General features: G+C 43.0%; 1 protein-coding gene and 1 long non-coding RNA gene across 21 annotated transcripts in view; one reads left to right on the top strand and one right to left on the bottom strand.

The window, feature by feature from the left end:
- Positions 1-7344, top strand: part of AAK1 (AP2 associated kinase 1) — a 173622-nt gene extending 166278 nt beyond the window's left edge. For all 19 annotated transcript variants that reach the window (XM_045078958.1, XM_045078965.1, XM_045078961.1 and 16 more), the window contains one exon: positions 522-7344. In XM_045078958.1, coding sequence (XP_044934893.1) covers positions 522-1651 — 1130 coding nt within the window. In that variant the 3' untranslated portion in view covers positions 1652-7344. The remainder of the gene's footprint in view (positions 1-521) is intronic.
- A 2048-nt stretch (positions 7345-9392) lies between these two features.
- Positions 9393-20788, bottom strand: LOC123391741. Of its 2 annotated transcripts, XR_006606431.1 has the most exons (4): positions 20542-20788; positions 20117-20219; positions 10906-11014; positions 9393-9910 (listed from the first exon to the last, which is right to left on the bottom strand). It is a non-coding gene; the product is annotated as an uncharacterized LOC123391741 (long non-coding RNA). The 2 variants fall into 2 exon arrangements; XR_006606430.1 differs by having other exon boundaries at positions 20117-20788.
- Between the last annotated feature and the right edge of the window lie 13 nt (positions 20789-20801).

The following is a 20801-nucleotide window of genomic DNA, read 5'->3' as shown; positions in this document are numbered from 1 at the left end:
TCTGCTGCTCTTGGGGTTAGGGATGGGGGTGTGGTTTGGGATTGAGAATCTGTTCTCAGAAACAGGCAGTGTGGAGCAGACAACCACTTGTCAGATACTCAGTTGCATTTGTCCCCAGACAGTATTTCTGCATAATCCAGAGCTTCCATGGTATATGTGGAACTGAGCAACCGGGTTTGTTTTCATTCCATCCTGAGCCAGCGCCAGGTAGAGCAGGTGGCTGTGCCTGGCCCCGCGAGTAGGAGCCTCGTGTAGTTATGCTGAATGTCTGTGTGCCTAACATCTTCATCTCCTTTCCTGTACATTGTGCCTATCATGTTCAAAATGTGAGACAGTGACTGCTTGTGTTCCAGTTTGTGTGCCGTTTCCTTGCCTGACTTTTATTTTTCTGTTTCTCCTTTTCCATTTCAACCTTTGTTTATTTGGTCCCACGATGTTTCTGCCATGGGTTGACCATTTTAAGTGTTCCAAGGAGAGCTGATCTGATCTGTGCATTAATTCTGCGTTCTGTGCTTTTCTAGGTCTCCAGAGAGAGCCCAATCCCTGTCCTGTAATAACTGTAGAGCACTTTAAAGACTCAGCAGGCATTAAAGGCCTTCCCCTGTATCCAGATCCCTCCAGAGTACCTGGCACGAAAACACAGAACAATTTAGAATCGGACTACTTGGCCCGAGATGGCCCTTCAAGCAACAGTTCATTCCACAGCAGTGAAGAGGAAGGGACTGATCTCGAGGGGGACATGCTGGACTGCAGTGGGTCTCGACCTCTCCTCATGGAGTCCGAAGAAGAGGACGAGAGCTGCAAGCCTCCCCAGGGGAAGCTGGGGGGAGCTCTTCCATTCGCTCAGCATGAAGTCTCTACTGAGCAAGCAAAGGCAGGCCAGGGTGGCCGAAAGAACCAGTTCCAAGCCCTCCCACAGCCAGCCACAGACGGTCTCGGGGAGCCAGATGTTTTTGCTACAGCCCCTTTCAGGAGCTCAAGGGTTCCAGCTGATGACCTGGATATTTTCTCCAAAGCCCCGTTTGTCTCCAAGGGCAGCATGGCTCCTTCCCAGCCAGAGGAAGCGGACGTATTCTTGAGAGCTCCTTTTACCACGAAGAAGAACGTGGAGGAGTTAACAGTTGCCCAGAGTGCCCCCCAGGAGTTGCCTGTGCAGGCCAGTCTCCTCAGTCAGACTGATGATGTCCCTCTGCTCCCAGGCCTTGAGAGAGCAGGGTGTGCCCCTGTCCGAGCTCAGTATCCCGCGGCTGCTTTTGTCCAGCAATCTAACCTTCCCTCCCATTCTGTGCAAGCGGCAGACCATCTTGACAGCATCTCTCCCAGGGGATCCTGCCTGGAATCTGGGGGCCATCCTAATGACAGAAACAAAGGACCTCAGCCCCAGAAAGAAGCTATCTCAGGCCCAGTGGCTGGCAAACCATTCCGCCCCCAGTCTTTATCCAAATATTCCCGTCACTATAGCCCAGAAGATGAGCCAAGTCCAGAAGCCCAGCCCATTGCTGCCTACAAAATTGTTTCCCAGACCAACAAACGGTCCTTAGCTGGCTCTGTTTCCATCACATCCCTTTCCTCCAGGACTACGGAGTTGCCAGCGGTGGATCCATTTGCTTTAGCACCCTTTCCTTCCAAATCAGGCAAGCAGAAACCTTAGGAGAGCTACCTGAGCCTTCAAGCCTCTGTCTCTACCACACCCTCAGTACTCATCACATCACTCCCAGCTGAGCCTGTCTCAGAAGAAGTGCACCAGTTATTATCTCTCCGTTCCCCGCGTCCGAGCAGGATTCCTGCGGGCAACGAACTCCGTGGCAGTGATACTCAGTTGAAACCCCTTTAAGTTATGCTCACTTCTTTTGTTTGTATTGATTTCTGGACTTCCAGGCATTTCCATCTCCACCTCCACCCACATCTCTGCTGTCTCTTTTGGCCCCAAGACTGTTTAAATCCAGAAATAACTTCATCCCAACCCCAGAGGGGTCATGTTACTGCGATTTTTTTTTTCCTGCACTTCCTGCTCTGAGTCTTGTCCGTTGAGGACTCAAGATTAGTTCCTTCAGGACTCGACTTAATGCTCTTGTAAAGGGATATTTATGGAAAGAAATCCAAGATGAAAATCCTGCAAATGAAGAGGAAGTGTAATCCTGCAGATACTAATCATTCCTGTAAAACCAGCAGCTCTACAAAGGATTCTCTGGATCCATTTCTGAGTCTTTGCGAGCCGGGCTAGCCTCTCACACACGAGTGTTTGTGGGTGTGTGACCTGCATCAGATCATTTCCTATGGAGAAACTCGAACAGATGAGATATCTGTGCTCATGTTGAACAGTATTGAGCCTTCCCACACCCATGCTTTTAAAATCACTCTTGAGTGCACAGGTATGCATGTGTGCGTGTGTGTTTTGGCGCGCGCACAGGGAGCGTTTTTCCTGTAGGTAAATCCTGTCTCACTATGCCTACCTCCACAACCACTCATTTACTGGCATTTGTCTCCTGACCTAACTGATTTGAGCCCTGTTTTTATTTAGTTCGGTCTTGTGGCAAAATCAAATCCATTGGAAGGTGTCAGAGAATCCTGCTGATGTTTTCCTCCAGAATTTGCTATTTGCTCTTAACAAATTCCATGTACATGGTTTTAAAGAATTACGATTTTTTTTTCCTCTCAGAACAATAGAAAAGAGCATCTAGTCCCAATTTGAACTATTGGGTATGTGGTCTTAGTAATATTTTAAAGTACTTAAAAACCTTAGCTCTGAGCACTCTAGGCTGTCCTCCTAGAATTAATCATGAGACTACAAATTAGAGTTGCATACTTGTTTGTATTTTCTGATTCCTTGCTACCTTTCTCCACTGCCTCTTGAGGAAAAATAAATCTGAGACATGTAAATCAGTTCGAGAGAAAAGAGCTTAATCAATTGTCCCTGAAAATCTTTCAATTTCCTGTTCTCTGTAGATGTTAAAGTAGGCCACTGACTTGTGTTTTTGAAATATCATCTATTTCTGGAAAGATCTGACTCATTCCCGGCTCTTTCCATACCCGTTATTATTAGTGCCTTAAGGTGAAACTTTTGTCTCAATGGGAAGATCTGTGCTGAGGAAGTTCAACTTACTGGAAAGAGCTGCTCCACCGTGTTTCAACCTAAAATCTTCCATTGACTTGTAATCGATGTCAGTGATGTCTCCATTAGCTGGAGAAGTTGTGAGAATTGCTTACCAAAACAGATGAATGATTTAAGAGTTGGAAATTCATCCAAGAATCAAGCCAGAATGCCAAACTCTATTGCAGTTGAATAGGTGTCGTATACTTTAGATTTGAAATTCAGGAATCTTGGGGGTAGAATATGAACAGCAACTTCTCAAGACATTTTCTAGTTTGGTCTCCACCTATTTCAAACATCCAGGTGAAAAGAAAAGTACTTGGCACTGGATCAGGACTACTGGCGATGGCTTTACACCTGAGGTTTCAACCACTCCAGTCTTTCACTTTGATGAATGTTAAATGTCCCTTCTAAGACTCTGCTTTTCTCCCCTTGATGATTTCTGATTTCTTTTGTGTAATGATGGATGCAAAATCCTCTCTCCAGTTGAATAAATAGTTCGGGCTAATGCATATGGAACTTTGCATCCCAGCCTCTTCCCTTGGCCATTATCAAGTAAAGCCTTCCAATGCAGGAGCTAAGAGGATAAGAATATTCAGGGAGAGTTCTCACCCCGAGTCAGGAACTCTTCAAGTGGAAGGTCATTCTCATTCCCTCTATCAAATATTCAGGATCACCTCTGTAACAGCCTTGCAAAATGTCTTTCCTTTGGTTATTTAATCACTTCTAACTGATCAAGCAGCCATCTTAGCTCTTGAGGTAAAATCAGTAAAATCATGGTGATTTTATCACATCACTGAATCATTTGTCAGGCATGGGCTTGTAACCCTTTTTTATTCTCACTGGAGAGGTATGATGGGTAGATACTCTAAGTACATTCTTTGAATAGAAGTAAACGTAAATCCATGCAAATTGCTTGTGTTCTTACTGACTGATGCATGAAAACTTTTGACTATATTACATTAATTGTCAGCCAATAACTAGTAAATTCTGCACTGATCTTTGGATCATATAGGGTAAATGCATCATTTAAAGATAAAATATTCCTGCCAGAGGCCATTCTGAATCTGGAATTCTAGAAAATTTAGTGTTAAGGGAATTAGGAGCGCTCAGGGTGCTTTGAATTAGTAGCAAATGCATGTTTCCAACAAGTAATACTGCAACAGGTTAACATTACAGAGAAAAAGAAGATATATAGTCAGCAAAATGCTACTACACCTTTTACTTTTATATGTTACTTGCTTTACACATCTGATAGGAAATGCAAGAACTTGTGACTTTTCATTTCAGTGGAGGGCAATGAGCCAGAATCTATTTTAGATACAAAGTGTTGAACCCACAACATGCACTGATGAACTCTTTTAAAGAATCTGAGTTAAATGACTAACAGGCACTATTGAATTAATGAAGTTATATTATGTGTAGTGGAAAATACTCACCTTGAGCTCACATATGGCCTGTTAGGCTCCCAGTCCTTGTTAGATTGGGAGATGGAATGAACAAAAACTTGATGCAGAAGCAGATGCTGGGCAGGACCTCAGTGAATCTAGGTCATAAATTCAATGTCATTTTGGGCTCCATAATTATTGAGTTGAAAATTTGGTATGCGTAGATGTGTGTACATGTCCACGTGCCTGTGTTAGGTCTGAGTTTAATTTGGCAACCAACATTTCTTGAAATTTTCGAGAAAAATACCAGCATCTTTTTGGCCCACTATTTATTTAGTAAGTTTTAGAGTACAGGTCCATCAGTACTTCAAACTATCGGGTGGACATTTCAGCGACTCATAAAGAGCAGATTTCAGTTTTCCTTAAATGTAATCTCCAGAGTGACCTGACAATACAAATTCAATCACACTGATAAAGAAAAATCATCAGAACATATGTCATATAATATGTTTGCATTTTATCAAATAGGATTTTATAGGAAACTGCAGAAGGGTGAGATCCAACTCATTCTCTAGCAGGAAGGATACAACTTAAAATGGAGTCAAATTGGGTGCTTTTAATAAGGAAAAATGTTATTATCTGCTTTGTCTTTGGAATCGAAATTGGAGAACACATACCAATCAACTCTGGAATAGCTGCTGGCCGCATAGATGCAGTCTTATCTGAGAAATTTGAAACTCGGATCATTTTGATAAAAGGTACATAGGATTGCTGCTGGAAAGACTGCAGCTTCTAAAGAGGTAGAAGCACTTTAAATGCCCAGAGTCACCCCTGGGTTCTAATCCAATCCTGCCTGATGGAGTAAACATGAGGATTTTAAATGGAATCATGTACTTTAAATTCTTCATTTTTCAGTGCTTTAGTCAACAGCTACTTGTTTTTTGTTTTGTTTTTTTAAACCATCAGAGCCCTTGCAGACTTGTGAAGTTCACTTAAAGGTTTCAAGATGCTTGAAAATTTAAAAAAAAAAAAAAAAAAAAAGTGTTATCTGGTTGGGAATTGTTCCTGTGTTCTTCTGCTACAGAACAAGTCTTGCAGGTTGCTGAAAACAACTAGCTGCCTCAGTTTAGATGTGAGAACCCACACTGGCAGTGTCTTGATTCCCCAGGTGCCGCCTTGTTCTCCCACTTCCTGGTCCTCCCTGCCTCATTTGTACTTTGACCTTTATTGGGAAACAGGCCTCTCATGTGGTCTCCAACATCCCATCACTAAAACACTGCCAGACACAGCTCTTTTCTGCTGCTCCTCTACTCCTGCAGGTCTTTCTGGCTCACCTTCCTTGTTCCTGCTCCCACTTCATTTCCTCATTTAACATTCCCCTACTACAACCCTACCCATAAATGAATGATGAGAGGTACAACTGGACGATCGTGTCAATTTTTATGTGCCTTGTTATTGTAAACAGTTTCTGCCCAAGTTTCAGCTTAACCTATGGTAATCTCACCACACTGGAATAATTCCAAATACGACTGAAATGGCTCACCGTCCCCATTTCTTATGGACCAGAAGAACAGATGAAGAAAAGTTGGCAGAAGTCCAGCCTTACCCTGGAGACACAACCCAAAGGCATCTCTCCATCATGATCTAACCCAGGCCCAATGTGCCCCAGAATGCAGGGGTACGTTTAGGTATGAAAGGACTCTGGAATAACTTGTAAAAATACCTAACTGTTAACCAGCACACCGGCGGCTTAGTTTAGTATTCCCAGAACTTGTAATTATGTAAGAAATTTAGTCCGAGCTGCTTCCCAGCAGTCTCAATATGGGTGACAATGTTCAAGAGTTTATAGTAATGTTCTTGAAATCAAGTCAAAGTTCTCTCCATTGCATTATGCGAGAATTGTATATACGTGTTAAAGGGATCTGTTTGATTCCTTTTGGCAAGGAATTGCAGAAATGGCTTTTGTGGTTTTTTTGCAGAAATGGTTTTTAGCAATGTCAGTTATAAAGTGAGACTTTGGGAGTGAGCCAAGACGTTGTAGCTTTTTCACTCTGAAATGGCAAAACAGTTGTATTCTCTGGGTCTATCAAAGACTCCTGTTTGAGGATTGTGAATGGAGAGGGAGTGTGTGTGTGTGTGTGTGTGTGTGTGTGTGTGTTCATGTCCTCATGCTTTCTGCCATGGTGTTAAAACCTCCTTATGAAGGCATCCAAAGAATACCAAGTGGTAACAGTAGGCATTTGGCTTGAGTGAATTCAGCCCCATTTGCCAACAACTCAGAGAACTGGAGTTCTAGATAAAGGTGGGCAAAGTCAGCCATTGCCTTAGCCTGTTTCCGCATTAAGCATGCTCTTCTCATCCACAAGGATGTAACTCAGTAGGGTTTGACCTGAATCCCTGGCTCATGTGTGGTGTTGGACTGGCAGTAGTGACCAGAACAGCACAAGGCCTGCAAGATGTTCCTTTGAAAGAGAAAATGCTGTCATTTGTTAGGGCACAGAAACCAAATGATGGCCAAGGACAATGCTCCTTCCATGGAAAAGAGGTGAACTCTGCTGACAAGACATTTTGAGTTGACTGAATGAGGGAGTCAACCCAGCTATAAGGAATACTGCGGTCATCAGACCCCAGGAAACAGTACGTGCACACAATCTTAAGGGCTGTGAACATGGGAAAGGAAGGGAAAAAGACATTTATAAAGTCAATCTTAACAGTTTTTGCGATACCTCTTATTTGCAGACTATTGGATTTATGTTATTGCACTCTTCGTGTGATCTATCTTATGTATCAGATAGTTTTTATGAATAATTGTTTTGAGTTGTAAACTCTTATACACTTTATTAAAATGGACCTAATAAAAGTAAATGATTTATATTTTGTATTATTTCTTAAGTCAGATCTTCCTATGATTGAAGGGTTCCATGAGTGCCTTTTATAGTACCAAGCCTAGTTTTGTGCTTTTAAGTTTCAAAGAACGGTTGGTTGGTTGGCTGGCTGGCTGGTTGGTTGGTTTCCAATGCCAACATTGTTACTTCCTGAAACCTACTTTTCCTTCTAGATGTTACATGGAGACATAAATGGAATAATAAAAGATAGCAGGGCCATACAGACTGAGGCAAGGAAACCAAAGAGCTTCCTGCTATTGTAAACTTCACTGTGAGCTCCTAAAATATGTTAATCTGAATATGATCTGCTTCAGTATTTAGTCTTTTTTTTTTTAAGATTTTATTTATTTACTTAATTAATTTGACAGAGTGAAAGAGAGCAAGCATAAGCAGGCAGAATGTCAGGCAGAGGGAGAGGGAGAAGCAGGCTCCCTGCTGGGTCGCGAGCCCTACATGGGGCTTGATCCCAGAACCCTGAGATCATGACCTGAGCCAAAGTCAGATACTTAACTGAGCCACCCAGGCACCCCCAGAATTCAGTCTTTAAAAACAAACAAACAAAAAATTCCTTAAGAGAGACCAGCATTAACATAACAAATTAAAGAGAGAAGTCTTGGAAATGATAAACAAACAAACCCAGACTCTTAACTATAGAGAATTAACTGGTGATTACCAGAGGGAAGGTATGTGGTGGGATGGATGAACTAGGTGAAGGAGATTAAGAGTACACTTAACTTGATGAGCACTGAGTAATGGATAGAATTACTGAATCCCTGTATTAAACACTTGAAACTAATAACATTGTACATTAATTATATTGGAATTAAAATTTAAAAGTACACAAAGTACACATGCCAAAAGTCTTGGGGAGAAATGAATTATACCTATGAATCTTAAAATCCATAGTGTGGGAGAGAACCTGCCTGCCTATTTCCTCTCCAAATTTGAGAAAATAACAGTAATATTTGGGCTTTAATGAGTTTTGACCTCCATCATTCAGGGAGAATTGGTAGAGGGCTGAGTTCAGGTCCAAGTTCAAGCTGGTAATGGTGTTCACAGAAGACCCAGGGATCCAGAGAGTTCTGGTATAATATACATGAGGAAAGCCAAAGTTGCCTCCTTTTACTAAAGATTTATCTAAGATCTGATTCATCTATCTTTAAATATATGCCCCACCTCATTCTACAATGTGAAGTTCCTGTGCTTTTTCTGTTTCAAGCTATCGTTAACCAAGAATACAGTCTTCCTTGTCTGTGACTTGGACTGCTCTGGGGGAAGCATCACTCCCACTGAGGTAGACGCAGGAATGCGAGCCTTCTGCAAATGCAGACAGATTCACCTTCAGTGACTTAGCTCTGTCTTTCTTATAGGGAGAGCCAAACTCAGCAGCTCCAGCTCCCACAGGGTGCTGTCGTTTGCATTTACCCTTCTGTGGCTCATTTTGCCAACCCCAAGACTGGTTAGTAAGAGACCTAAGAAATCACTCCCCAATTTGCAAGCAAGTGAGAAGAGCCAGAGTAAGACCCAGAGAAAAGCCATGAGCAGATGATTTAGAACTTTCCTTTGGATTTGGAGACAAAGATCTTTTTCCTTCCATCTTAAGAATTTTTCCTTGAGTTAACCTCTTCTTATATTGGGGTAGTAAGATCAAGAGGGCTTCAGTTAGCATCTCAATCTATATGGAAGAAGACAAGTAATTTAACCTGCTTTTATGTAAGCTTTGCCCAGAGGCCCAAAAAGAGTGCAAATATTTTCTATAGAAAGTGGCCCACTTCTCTAGCACCAAGGTTTTGGGACCAAGATCATCACTAGATAGGGAATTCACCAAGTCACATATGGAGAAATTATTATTTCTACCAGATCTCCCCAGGAACATCCTGTTTTTGACCAGGACCTTTGACCTCAAGGACAGACTCTGTTTTTACTCTTATCAGAGGGAAATTGATGACAGTTTTCTCACAGAGGAACAAAATATTAAATATAAACTGTTGATCTTTATTCAGTTTATAATGAATATTAATGGTAGAAATACTCTGTCCAAGTTAAATTCAAATCCGTTAAAACCACACATCATTAAAAATTGGTGGAAGAACGAAATTTTGACAAAGTTTAAATCGAAATTTTTGACGAGGAAATTTGAATTTTATAGGTATAGTAGCCACAAGAGAACTTAGTTGCAGAAGATACATTGGTAAAATTTGAAATGAACCAAAAATTGACTAAGTCTCCATTATAAAACATATAGAAGAAACTGGATCCCAATGAAAATAATTACAACAAAATGGAAATATATTGCAGAGGAAATTGATCAAAAATTAAATTGGCTTAATGGAGTTGCTGAATGGAGTTTCTTGACGAAATGTCATCAATATTAGCCCAGCTAAAATATGTGATCAAAAACATTGAGTGAAACAGCCACAGTAGTTCAAAATGTCTTTCTTGTGCCCACGCGTAGGCAGTTGAAGTGAAGTTGTCCAGATGGCCATTAGCAGCATGAATCAGAAGAGAAGTCTTGACTGCTGGTAGAGAGAAGTCATCAGTGAGCCCTGGACAAAATGAGATCAGAGAAAGAGAATGTAGACCTAAGAAGAGCACTTACAAAATCTTTAGGGAATGACAACATTTAAAGTATAGGTAGGAGGTAAAAAGCCATGGAGGAAACTGAACCACAAAGATAGACAGAAAAACAGAAGTGTGATACCAAAGCTAAGAGAGGAAAATTTTCCAAGAATGAGCAGTGGTCAGTAGTTTCTTTTTCTTTTATTTTTAAAGATTTTATTTATTTATTTGACAGAGAGACACAGCAGGAGAGGGAACACAAGCAGGGGGACCAGGAGAGGGAGAAGCAGGCTTCCCGCTGAGCAGGGAGCCTGATGCGGGGCTCGATCCCAGGACCCTGAGATCATGACCTGAGCTGCACGCAGACGCTTCACCACTGAGCCACCCAGGCACGTCTGGTCAATAGTTTTAAATGCCAAAGGGAAATCAAAAGAGAGAAAAACATTATTTGGATTTGTCAGTTGGGGGCGCCTGGGTGGCTCAGTGGTTAAGCCTCTGCCTTCGGCTCAGGTCATGATCTCAGGGTCCTGGGATCAAGTCCCGCATCGGGCTCTCTGCTCAGCAGGGAGCCTGCTTCCTCCTCTCTCTCTCTGCCTGCCTCTCTGCCTACTTGTGATTTCTCTCTGTCAAATAAATAAATAAAATCTTTAAAAAAAAAATAAAATAAAAAAAATAAAAAAATAAAAAGGATTTGTCAGTTGGAGGCCATTGGTGACCTCAGCAAGAGAAATTTCTGTAAAGTCGTGGGGCAGACTGCAGTGATTTGAGGAATGAGTGGGGTGTAAAGAAGGCAGGCTATATTTTGAAGAACAAGGTGGTCCAATTTATATAAGGACCTTAAATAATCCACAACTTAAGGGCATACCACAGATGCATGTTCCTTCCCAGAACACCAGCAAGGCCCCCTGTTTTTGTTTTCCCCAACACTATGTTGGTTTTCTTAAAAGAGTTATCTTTCTTAATCTAACAGCCTTTTCCATACCTTATTACATGAAACTTGCATTCCAATGTTATTGTTTTGAATGTGTTGTTTTCCTCCAGTTCTCATACTAGTAACATCATTGAACAAATGTTTAGATGACATTTGTAGGCTAGGAAAGAGAATTACATTATTCTCTGAGTGAATTCAAAACAAAACAAAACAAAACAAAAAACCAGTAGTCACTGTGATGGGCTGAGTAGTGCCTCTGACATTATCCATGATAAAATGCCCAGAACCTGTGAAGGACACCTTATCTAGCAAAAGGGATTTAGCACGTGTGATAAAATTAAGGATCTTGAAATGGGAAGACTATTCAGGATTTTCCCAGTGGGCCCAACATTATCACAGCTTCCTGTTGGAGAGATGCAGGAGGAGTCAGAGAAGGCAGCAATGTGGTGACAGACACAAAGGCTAGGGTGTCACTTTGAAGATGGAGGAAACCGAAGAATACAGGGAGCCACTAGAAGGTGAAAAAGACAAGGAAACAGATTCCCCCCTCAGAGCCTCTAGAAGGAATGAGTCCTGCTGACAACCTAACTTTAGTCCAGTGAAAATGAACTCCAGACTTCTGCACCTGTACCAGACTATATCAGACCTCCCGACCGTAAGAGAGTAAGTTTGCTGTGTTAAGCCACCATGTTTGTGAGAATTCGTCATAGCAGCAATAGGAAACCAGTCACGAAAGTCACTCTCCAAATTTCTGACACAAGTTAACAACAGTGGTGTTCTTACTGACAAAGGGGAATGGGTGCCTTGTGTGGAGGAATGGAGGTGAAGAAGATGGGTTCCAACTGCTGAGGCTTATGTCTCTTGTCTGTCACTTCTACCTGTGTCAACTTGAATAAATCACTGAACTTCTGCATCTGTTTCTTCACCTGTAAAACAGGGAGGACAGCAAATGCCCACATCGTAGACTGTCAGGAGTTGGACTTGGGAGAGCTGCCCACTTTGGGTGCTCCGTCAGTGTCGGCGATGTCTGTTTGGCCCACTCTTGTGGTGATGGCCCAGTTTCCTCAGACTGCCAGCTCTGAAGTTGTGCTGTACCTGGCCATTTTTCATATTTGCATGTATTTCATATTTTGTGCAAGAGTTGACACTTTATTAATCTCTTGTGTTACATTTTCAAATTCATATAAAACGTGACCATGCCAGGAGCTTAAATGGAAATGAAAAGAGAACTAGGGAGCTTGCTAGTGGGGGACATGGATGGGGAAGGATGAATGAGGGAGCACTTGAATACGGTCCTACCTTGGCAGCTAAGGAGAAACAACCTGTAGAGAGGGAGTAGATGAAGTTGAAAGAATAAGAAAGAGAGAGAGAAGTAAATGGATAACAAGCACGCCCAGCACCCAGATCTTGGTTTCTGAATGAAAGGAACCGAGGCTCCATGGAGAAAGGGCTGAGGGCAGGAAATACACAAAGTGAACTAGGGGTATCTTGTACGGCTAGAAAGCAAAGAAGTGCTAAACAACAACAACAAAAATACAAAAGCAACTACCACAAGGACACAGGCACCAGCCTGAAAGAACTGCCAGCAGTCAAAGCTGGAACAATGGGATCAACAAAATAAATAACATAATACTAGATTATTACAAAATATAAAGTAAATATCCACCACCCATACGGATATAAGTGATTGAAAAAATAAACAGGGAAGACAAGACCTATCTCTCACATAGAAGAATTTCAACTAATTGATGTAGACCCTTATGCCTCCAAAGTAGAGCTTCATTCCACATACTTCGAATGTTGGCTGTGCTTCCGAAAAATAGTGTCTGGAGTGGGAAGATGGATAGAGTAACTTTACGGTGGAAAAACCTAACAACCACCACGTCAGTCAGATGGTCAAGTTAACATCAACAGTAATGGGTCGATAATGTGTACCCTTAATACGATGTGATGAGAAGGGTACTTCACCTCTGTGGTCTTCCTCTCCAAAACCCATTAATCCCAGACTAACCAAGAAAATAACATCATACAAATCCCAATTGAGGGACAGTCTACAAAATACTGGACTAGCACTCTTCAACACTGTCAAAGTCATCAAAAACAAGGAAAGTCTGAGAAACTGGTACAGGCCGGAAGATGCTAGGAGGTATGACAAATAAGTTTAATATATCCGGATAGGATCCTGGTGCAGAAAAGAGCATTAGAGGGTGTCTGGGTGGCTCAGTTGGTTAAGCCACTGCCTTGGGCTCAGGTCATGATCCCGGAGTCCTGGGACCGAGTCCCATATTGGGCTGACTTCCCCTGCTCTGCAGGGAGCCTGTTTCTCCCTCTCCTTACGCTTGCCACTCCCCCTGTTTGTGCTGTCAAAAAAAAAAAAAAAAAAAAATCTAAAAAAAAAAAAAGAAAAAGAGCATTAGAGAAAAAGTAGGGAAATCCAAATAAACTGTAGAGTTTGGTTGATGTTGGTTCCTTAGCTGTAGTAAATAGTAGTGCTGGTTCCTTAGTTTTGGCAAAGGTCTAATGGTGATGTAAGATGCCATCAGTAGCAGGGGACACGGTTAAGGGATACATAGAAACAGCCTGCACTGTCTTTTCAACTTTTCTATAAACCCAATAGTACTTTAGGATAAAACGTTTACTTAAAAAATAGTAAGTTGGGCAAAGTCCCTAAGGAATTGGCAGGGGGAGTAAGGAGTGGGGTGGATCCTGAACACAGGTGAAGTTATTGGCTTTGAGTAAGGAAAATGCCTCTTCTCCTGTTATGGGAGAAAGGCAGTAAGATTAATGCAGTGTCAAGGAGGAAAAACTTTTCCTCTATCCTCTCCAGTGCTTTTCATGGGGGCTGGCAAATTAAACTGCCAAAAAGACAGATTAGCAAAAAAGATTTTTATTCACATACACAGGAATTCACAGAAAAACATGACTCAAGGAGGCAGAATTTGGGTTTATATAACAAGAGAAGGCGGTGGGGAGAAGGGCGCCCTAAGAAAACAAATGACTTTTAGGAAAAGATAAATGGCAATTTTGTGAAAATGTTTGTTTAGGTGATTGCTTATTCCTGAGCCAAACTCTCCTCTCCAGTGATAGGAGTCTATCTTTTGTGGTTGCTAAATTCCTGGAGATGGGACCGATTTATAACTAATGGATTCTTTAGGAAGCTCTGCTTTCAGGTAGATAAGGGCAGTTCAAAAAAAAAGAAAAAGAAAACAAAGCGAAGCTCCTCAGCAATATGTGGTGGATGCCTTCAGCAGGAAGAGGTGAATGTGTGAGTCCAGGCAGGGTTCTGACCAGTTAGAAAGCCCACTGCTGCCCCTACCACCGTCAAGTCCTCTTTTTCTCTGCAAAGTAAAATCTACTACGAATGAAGATGCAAGGCGTTAAGTTTGGACTAGCCAATAAAGGGAATTGTTAAATATTTGCAACCAGTATTTTAAATAGACTGAGTTCAGTAAGATAGGTAAGAGTTCAGGAAAGGGCTTATAGGTGATCCTTAATGAAATTCCTGCAGATCCCACGGCTTTCTAGTTCCTTTCCCAAGTACTCTCAAGTATTAAAAAAAATCTAACCAAGTTTTCACAGCTTCCACTTCACATCTGCCTCAGAGCTTCCCTCCTTTTCCTAGGTTGGGCTCCAGGAACAGCTTCCTTCTATACCTGCCTCGTGCAGTTTGGGGCAGGATAGGGGCATCGGGATCAGGGTGCATATAGCAGTCCTTTTCCTTGGCGGGGGTTCCCTGTGGAACCAGCCCCTCTCCCCTTCTGCAGCTGGTGGTATACCCCACTTGGCAAGCTAGAGCCCCTTGCCCTTCTGAGGACCCTGGTGAGCAGGAGCCCTCCAGCACAGTTCAGCCTGGCTCGCTTCTGCAGCATCTCCTTGTTGCATGGCAAAGTCTTGCATCCTTGTTGCTCCAAAGGCCATGAGTGCAAGCTGGTCCCCTATTCCTTCCCTCTCTGCTTTGCCATTGTGGGCTGCTTTGGTTAGCCTCTTATCTTTACACTTCACCCCCAAACTCCTGGGGATACTCCAAGGTCTCCCTTCCCATATTTTACCCTGGTACCTGGGGAGGCAGACCCAGAGTTCCTATAGCTGAGGAAGCGTGGACCCAGTGAATGCGACAGCACAATCCTCTTGTAGCAGGCACCCTGGGGCCTTCACACAGGATTTTCAGTTGGCCCATCTTATATAGCCAGGAGGGGCTTAAGAGGTGGTCACCATTTTCCTGCATCTTTTAGGAAGCTTACAGGCTTGTCTTAAATCACTTTAAAGTGTTGGAGCCCTTATCACCCAATGTCTTTGACTTTGAAGTTTTATCCAAAACATGAAAACCACAGAAGTTGCAGACCATACGCTGTGACCCAGGACTCTGATGCGGTACAACCTCAGGGCTCATGATCCACACCACAGCCTGGGTTATGGCAGGGATTAGGGTCATGGGGAGCACAACCTGCGTGGACAGAGGCAATGTTCCTATGGCTCTGTATACACAACAACAAACCCAAATGAGCACAAATCTAAGGACTCTTTCCTAGCTTTGGAGGCCAAAGCAGACCTGTGCAGTAAGGAAGCCAAGGTTTTGGTGGTTATTGGCATAAGCCTTTGAGCATAAAATAGCAGAGGAGTTCCAAGGCTTCCAGGGTGATTTGGGGAAATAATAAAGTAGGACCGTTTGTTTTTATTTTTATAAGATTTATTTATTTACTTAAAAGAGCGAGTGAGAGAGGGAGCACAGCGGGGAGGGGCAGAGAGAAAAGGAGCCAGAGTTTTAAGCAGATTCCACATTCAGCAAGGAGCCCTACACCGGGCTTCATCTCATGATCCTGAGATCACGACCTGAGCCAAAACCAAAAGTTGGATGTCTAACCGACTGGGCCACCCAGGCACCCAGGGACTTTTGTGTTTAAAATGTTTATTCTAGGGGCGCCTGGGTGGCTCAGTGGGCTAAGGCCTCTGCCTTCGGCTCAGGTTATGGTCCTGGGGTCCCGGGGTCGAGCCCCGCATTGGGCTCACTGCTCAGCAGGGAGCTTGCTTCCCTTCCATTCTCTCTGCCTACTTGTGATCTCTGTCAAATAAATAAACAAACAAACAAATAAATAAATAAATAACTCTTTTAAAAAAACTGTTTATTCTAGAATTTTTAAGAGAAAGAACAGATTTTTTTTTTCTCTTAAGCAACAAACCAGAGTGTGGAGAGAACTGTATGTAATTAGGTAACTAGAAGGCATGATCTCTATTGTCACCTGTTTAACATTTCTTGAGACTATAACCAATCTCTTGGGAAATACAGGGTCACAATACAATGTTTCTTTGTCCCCACCTTCTCTGTAGAGACTCCAGTGACTTCATCTCTTCCTAGCTATTCCTGGCATCACATGTGCTTGGAACAAGGTTCTGTTCCGCTATCATTCACATATTTATTTCAACTGCTCTGCCACTTGCTGCCAGATCAGCCTCAGAAGGCCAAGGCACCCATGGTGTCACATCCTCCCACTTCTCCTGTCCAGACAGCAACTGCTGCAGTTTGCTAATAAGGCAGCAGAACCCAGGGCTCACATAGTCTGGGATATTTTAACAAAACAGCCCTCTTATTTTGTGGGTCACCCTTCCTGAACCTCAAGCAGAATCTATGGGTATTGGGCCTAAAGACCGTCTGAGCATCAGGGCTCACTGATTTTTGAATCAAGTTTGTGAATACTGACTTTCCCCCCCCTAGAGAAATTCTTTCCCGGGACCAGTTCTCTCCTGACAGACTTTCCAGTACTTCAGGCGAACACTTCCCTGCTGGAACTGCCACACTGGCCCCGAGAAATGCTCAAACCAGTCTCAGTTCTAAGAACAGACTAGGCTGCTGACCTCAGGTGTTGCTGCTTGTGGCTATGTTAGGAATGGGTCTCCAAGTTTTACAGAAGACAAAAGCATCGTTACAGCTACCCATGTGAGAAGTTCAGGGCAAGACATTTGAAATGCATTTTTCTCTTATCCACTCAATCCTTTTTGATAGCTATAGTTATCTACATTTTATAGATGAGAAAACTTGGTGCTCATTCATGCAACAAGAATTTATTGAGTACCTACTGTGTGCTAGGCACGGTTCTAGGCATTCGAGCTACCTCAGATACCAATGGATGCCCCCTTGTGCCATATGCTTTCTAGAGGGGGTAAATGGCTATAAATTATTAGCATAACCATGAAATAAAATATGGTAGAAGGTGCCTGGTTCTATGGGACTTCAGAGAGGTCTCAATTCAGCAAGTGTATTTTGAGCCTCTCCTAAATGCCAGGCACTGGGAACGAAATCAAAAAGATAAATTTGCGTGCCTGTCTGCAGTTCACATGCAACGAGGCACCCGAGTGAGCAGCAGAACCAGGAGTTGGAGCTAGTGGGCTGGTTCTGCACGGTGCTGCCAGCCACTGCTGGAACATCCCAACACTTCTTTTTCTTTAAACACACAACACAAGACTTTCCTCTTCTGTGAAGCCTTCCTTGGGCTCTCCTCTTACCTCTAAGTCCTCATTCACTTCTCCCACCTGCAACCAGTGGGCCCTTGTGGAGCATGTTGTCCTCTGGGGTTTCCTGTGTTGATTTCCAATGTCTCTCCTTTAGGAGCTCCTTAAGACTACGAATTGTTTTGTTCATGTTTATATCCTCAAACCAGGGATTTTGATCATTCTTGAGTAATGGGAAACCTGGTTAACCTGTGGCATCAGCAAAACTTGTGGCTGATTTTTTTCTCATGCCCTAAGCAGTCTGGAAGAGGGTGGCTGCTGGTGGTTGTTGGCTCTTTGCCTTAGGGAAATCATAGTTGAAGCATGGCGGCCTTGACTCCAGCATTCCTGCCCTGACACAAGCAGGAAGAAGGACCCGTGCAGAGGGCAGGAACGCAAAACCTTCTCAGACAGTTCTGACCATCTTCCACATTTGTCTTATTGGATGGAACTGTGCCACACGACAAGCTGTAGTTGCACGAGAGGCTAGTAGAATTCTTCTTCTTCTTCTTCTTAGACTGAACACACTGCCACCTAAGCAAGGTCAGTGTTGACTAGTAAAGAATGACAAAATGAACACTGGAAGGTAACCAGCATCGTCTGCCTCAATGCCTAAAACAAAGCGAGTGCCTGGCACCATGCTATCCAGAAAGCACTCAACAGTTATTGAAAGAGAACAAATGAACAAGGCAAAAAGAGACAAACAGAAAAACAGACTCCTGATTATAGAGAACAAAGTAGTGGTCGCCAGAGGGGAGGTAGATGAGGAGATGGATAAAACAGGTGAAGGGGATTAAGAGTACACTCATCTTCGGGAGGGCTGAGTAATGTGCAGAATTGCTGAATCCTGACATCGTACACCTGAAACCAATGTAACACTGTATGTTAATTACACATGAATGTTGAAAATTAATTAACTAATTTTAAAAGTTATCTTAAAATCATTTTTTAAGTGATTTTTATTTTAATTCCAGTTAGTTAACATACAGTGTTGTATTAGTTTTGGGTGCACAATACAGTGATTCAACAATTCCATACCTCACCCAGGGCTCATCGTGACAAGTGGATTCCTGAATCCCCATCACCTATTTCACCTATCCCCCACCTACCTCCCCTCTAGTAACCATCAGTTCTCTATAATTAAGCATCTACTTTCTGATTTCTCTTATTTTTGATCTGTGCTTGTTATGTTTCTTAAATTCCACACATGAGTGAAATCAGATTGTATTTGTCTTTCTCTAACTTATTTCACTAACCATTATACTCTCTAGCTCCATCTGTGTCTTGCAAAGGGAAAGATTTCATGCTTAAAAAATAGTTATTGAATAAATGGTAAATGAGTAAATAAAATGATTTTTTGGTCCATGTCACATGGTCTGGTAATCTTCTTAGCCAAGAATTAAAACAGAGCCAACATCCTATTGAAATAGTACTGGGGAAAATATCAGTTGTCTATCAGTTATCATGGTGAATGAATGTGTGTGTGTGTGTCTGTATGTGTGTGTGTGTGTACAAGCATGGTGTAGAGACAGAGAGAGAAAGAGGAAGGAACAGGGCATAAAAAAAGATCCAGATATCTCAAGTAGTAGTTTTACTCTTTCCTAAAAAAAGTCACCCTCCTTCTAGTATATTTGGGGAAAAAAGTGAAGGTTGTTTCACACGTTTTATGTGCCAATGGCCATAGTCCTCTCCATTAGATGCTACACCCTGCCTTGGCATAGCACCAGCCAAGGGGTGAGTGAGGCCAGGCCCTCTCCTTCTGCTGTCCACACGGTCATCACACAGAGTGAACAAGTGTCCTGGATTTGACAGAAGGGTTGAGGTGACTACATTCACTCATCTACTTCTTGTTGAGAACCTACTATGTGCTAGTTATTACAGTAGGTGCTGCTGGGGTACAAGAGTAAAGAGACAGACATACCCTTTGTAAGTCTTAGGATACAGCGGGGAAAGGGTCATTAGAAAAATTAACACCCAAATCTGTAATTTTAACTTGAGACAATGTAAAATGAAGGAAAAGGAGAGGGTATGTTGAGATAGAATAACGGAGACTATTTGGATGGGGATGAAAAGAGGTGTTAGAAAAGGCCCCCTAAGGTAGGATCTTTAAGGAGAATATCCCTACCTTATATTCAGACATGGGGGAATTAATAGGAGCAATTCAAGGAAAAATGAGGGGAAGAGGAAAAAAAAAGAGGCTGGCAGGGGGAGAAGGTATTCCCCATAAGGGGAGCAATTTATGCAAAGATCCTGAGGTCAGAAATAATTTGGGACATATTATTCTCAGAAATAATTTGAGAAGTGTGATTTCAGGAATGAGAGTTGAAAAACTAAAGATTAGAAGAGTTAAGAGATTAAAACTCTGTGGCATCTGGGTGGCTCCATTGATTGAGCAACTGCCTTCCACTGGGGTCATGATCCTGTAGTCCCAGGGATCCAGGCCCACATCAGGCTCCATGCTCAGAGGGGAGTCTGCTTCTCCCTCTGACCCTCCCCCCTCGCAAATAAAGAAAATGTTAAAAAATAAACAAATAAAAGATTAAAATTCTTTTTATGCCATTTGGTTCTGTAGGGAAGAGCCTCCAGAATGTAAACTGTACTCCAGAGCCATGGCCTGCTCAGTGTCCAAGCCCACATTCTGCACAGGCCTGCAGCCCGCACCCAACCCCTTTAGACACTTCTCTGGGCCACAGAAACTACCAGGATTATATTGGGTGTGTCTTCAATCTGTCCAACAAAGGTGTGTTGTTTCTAGTCCAGAAACCAGTACTGTGCTTACCTTCTAGAGCAGTGGTTCTCACATTTTTCCTGCAGGTAGTATTAAAACGGATTATTAGGGTCTGTTCTGCCCCTCACGCTGCTCGTGCTCAATCGCGCTCTCTCTGAAATAAATAAAATCTTAAAAAACAAAGGATGACTAGACCACACCTTCAGAGACTGATTCAGTAAGTTTACGGCGGGGCCCGCTAATTTGCGTTTCCAATGTGTCCCCATCTGCTGCTGCCCCCCAGTCCGAACCGCTGTCCTAGAGAAAGAGGAATATTCAAGAAAAGTTCTGGAAGAATTGTTTGTACTTCGTTCTGGAAACTAGTCAAATACTTATGCTTAGACAGCAAAGGGCAGCACAGCAGGTAAGTCCTCCTTGGGGGTTGGTCCAAGAGGACAGGGTCTATAAGCACAGCCTAACAGAAGGGTAAGATCCACCTCAGCCCCACGGGAGAAGGGCAGGCATCTTGCTGGCTAAAGGAGAGCCAAGGAGATGCTCCAGGGAGTCTTTGGAAGCAGCCACTGAGCTGGACCTGGAGAGCGAGCTAGGATGCTCCATGTGGCCCTGTGGCTGGTTTAGGGGTGGGGAACAGCATTCCACCTGCCGGCCTCCGTCCCTGTAAGCAAGCACCCATCAAGAAGGAAAAGAGATGCAACGCTCCGCGTGCGCGCCGAGTCCCGCGCGTCTTACCGAGGGC

This window comes from Mustela putorius, unplaced genomic scaffold, assembly GCF_011764305.1.
Source record: "Mustela putorius furo isolate JIRA1106 unplaced genomic scaffold, ASM1176430v1.1 tig00000281_pilon_pilon_pilon, whole genome shotgun sequence".
Taxonomy (NCBI): domain Eukaryota; kingdom Metazoa; phylum Chordata; class Mammalia; order Carnivora; family Mustelidae; genus Mustela; species Mustela putorius.
Note: the sequence above shows the minus strand (reverse complement) of the source record. Positions and strands in the feature narration are given on the sequence as shown.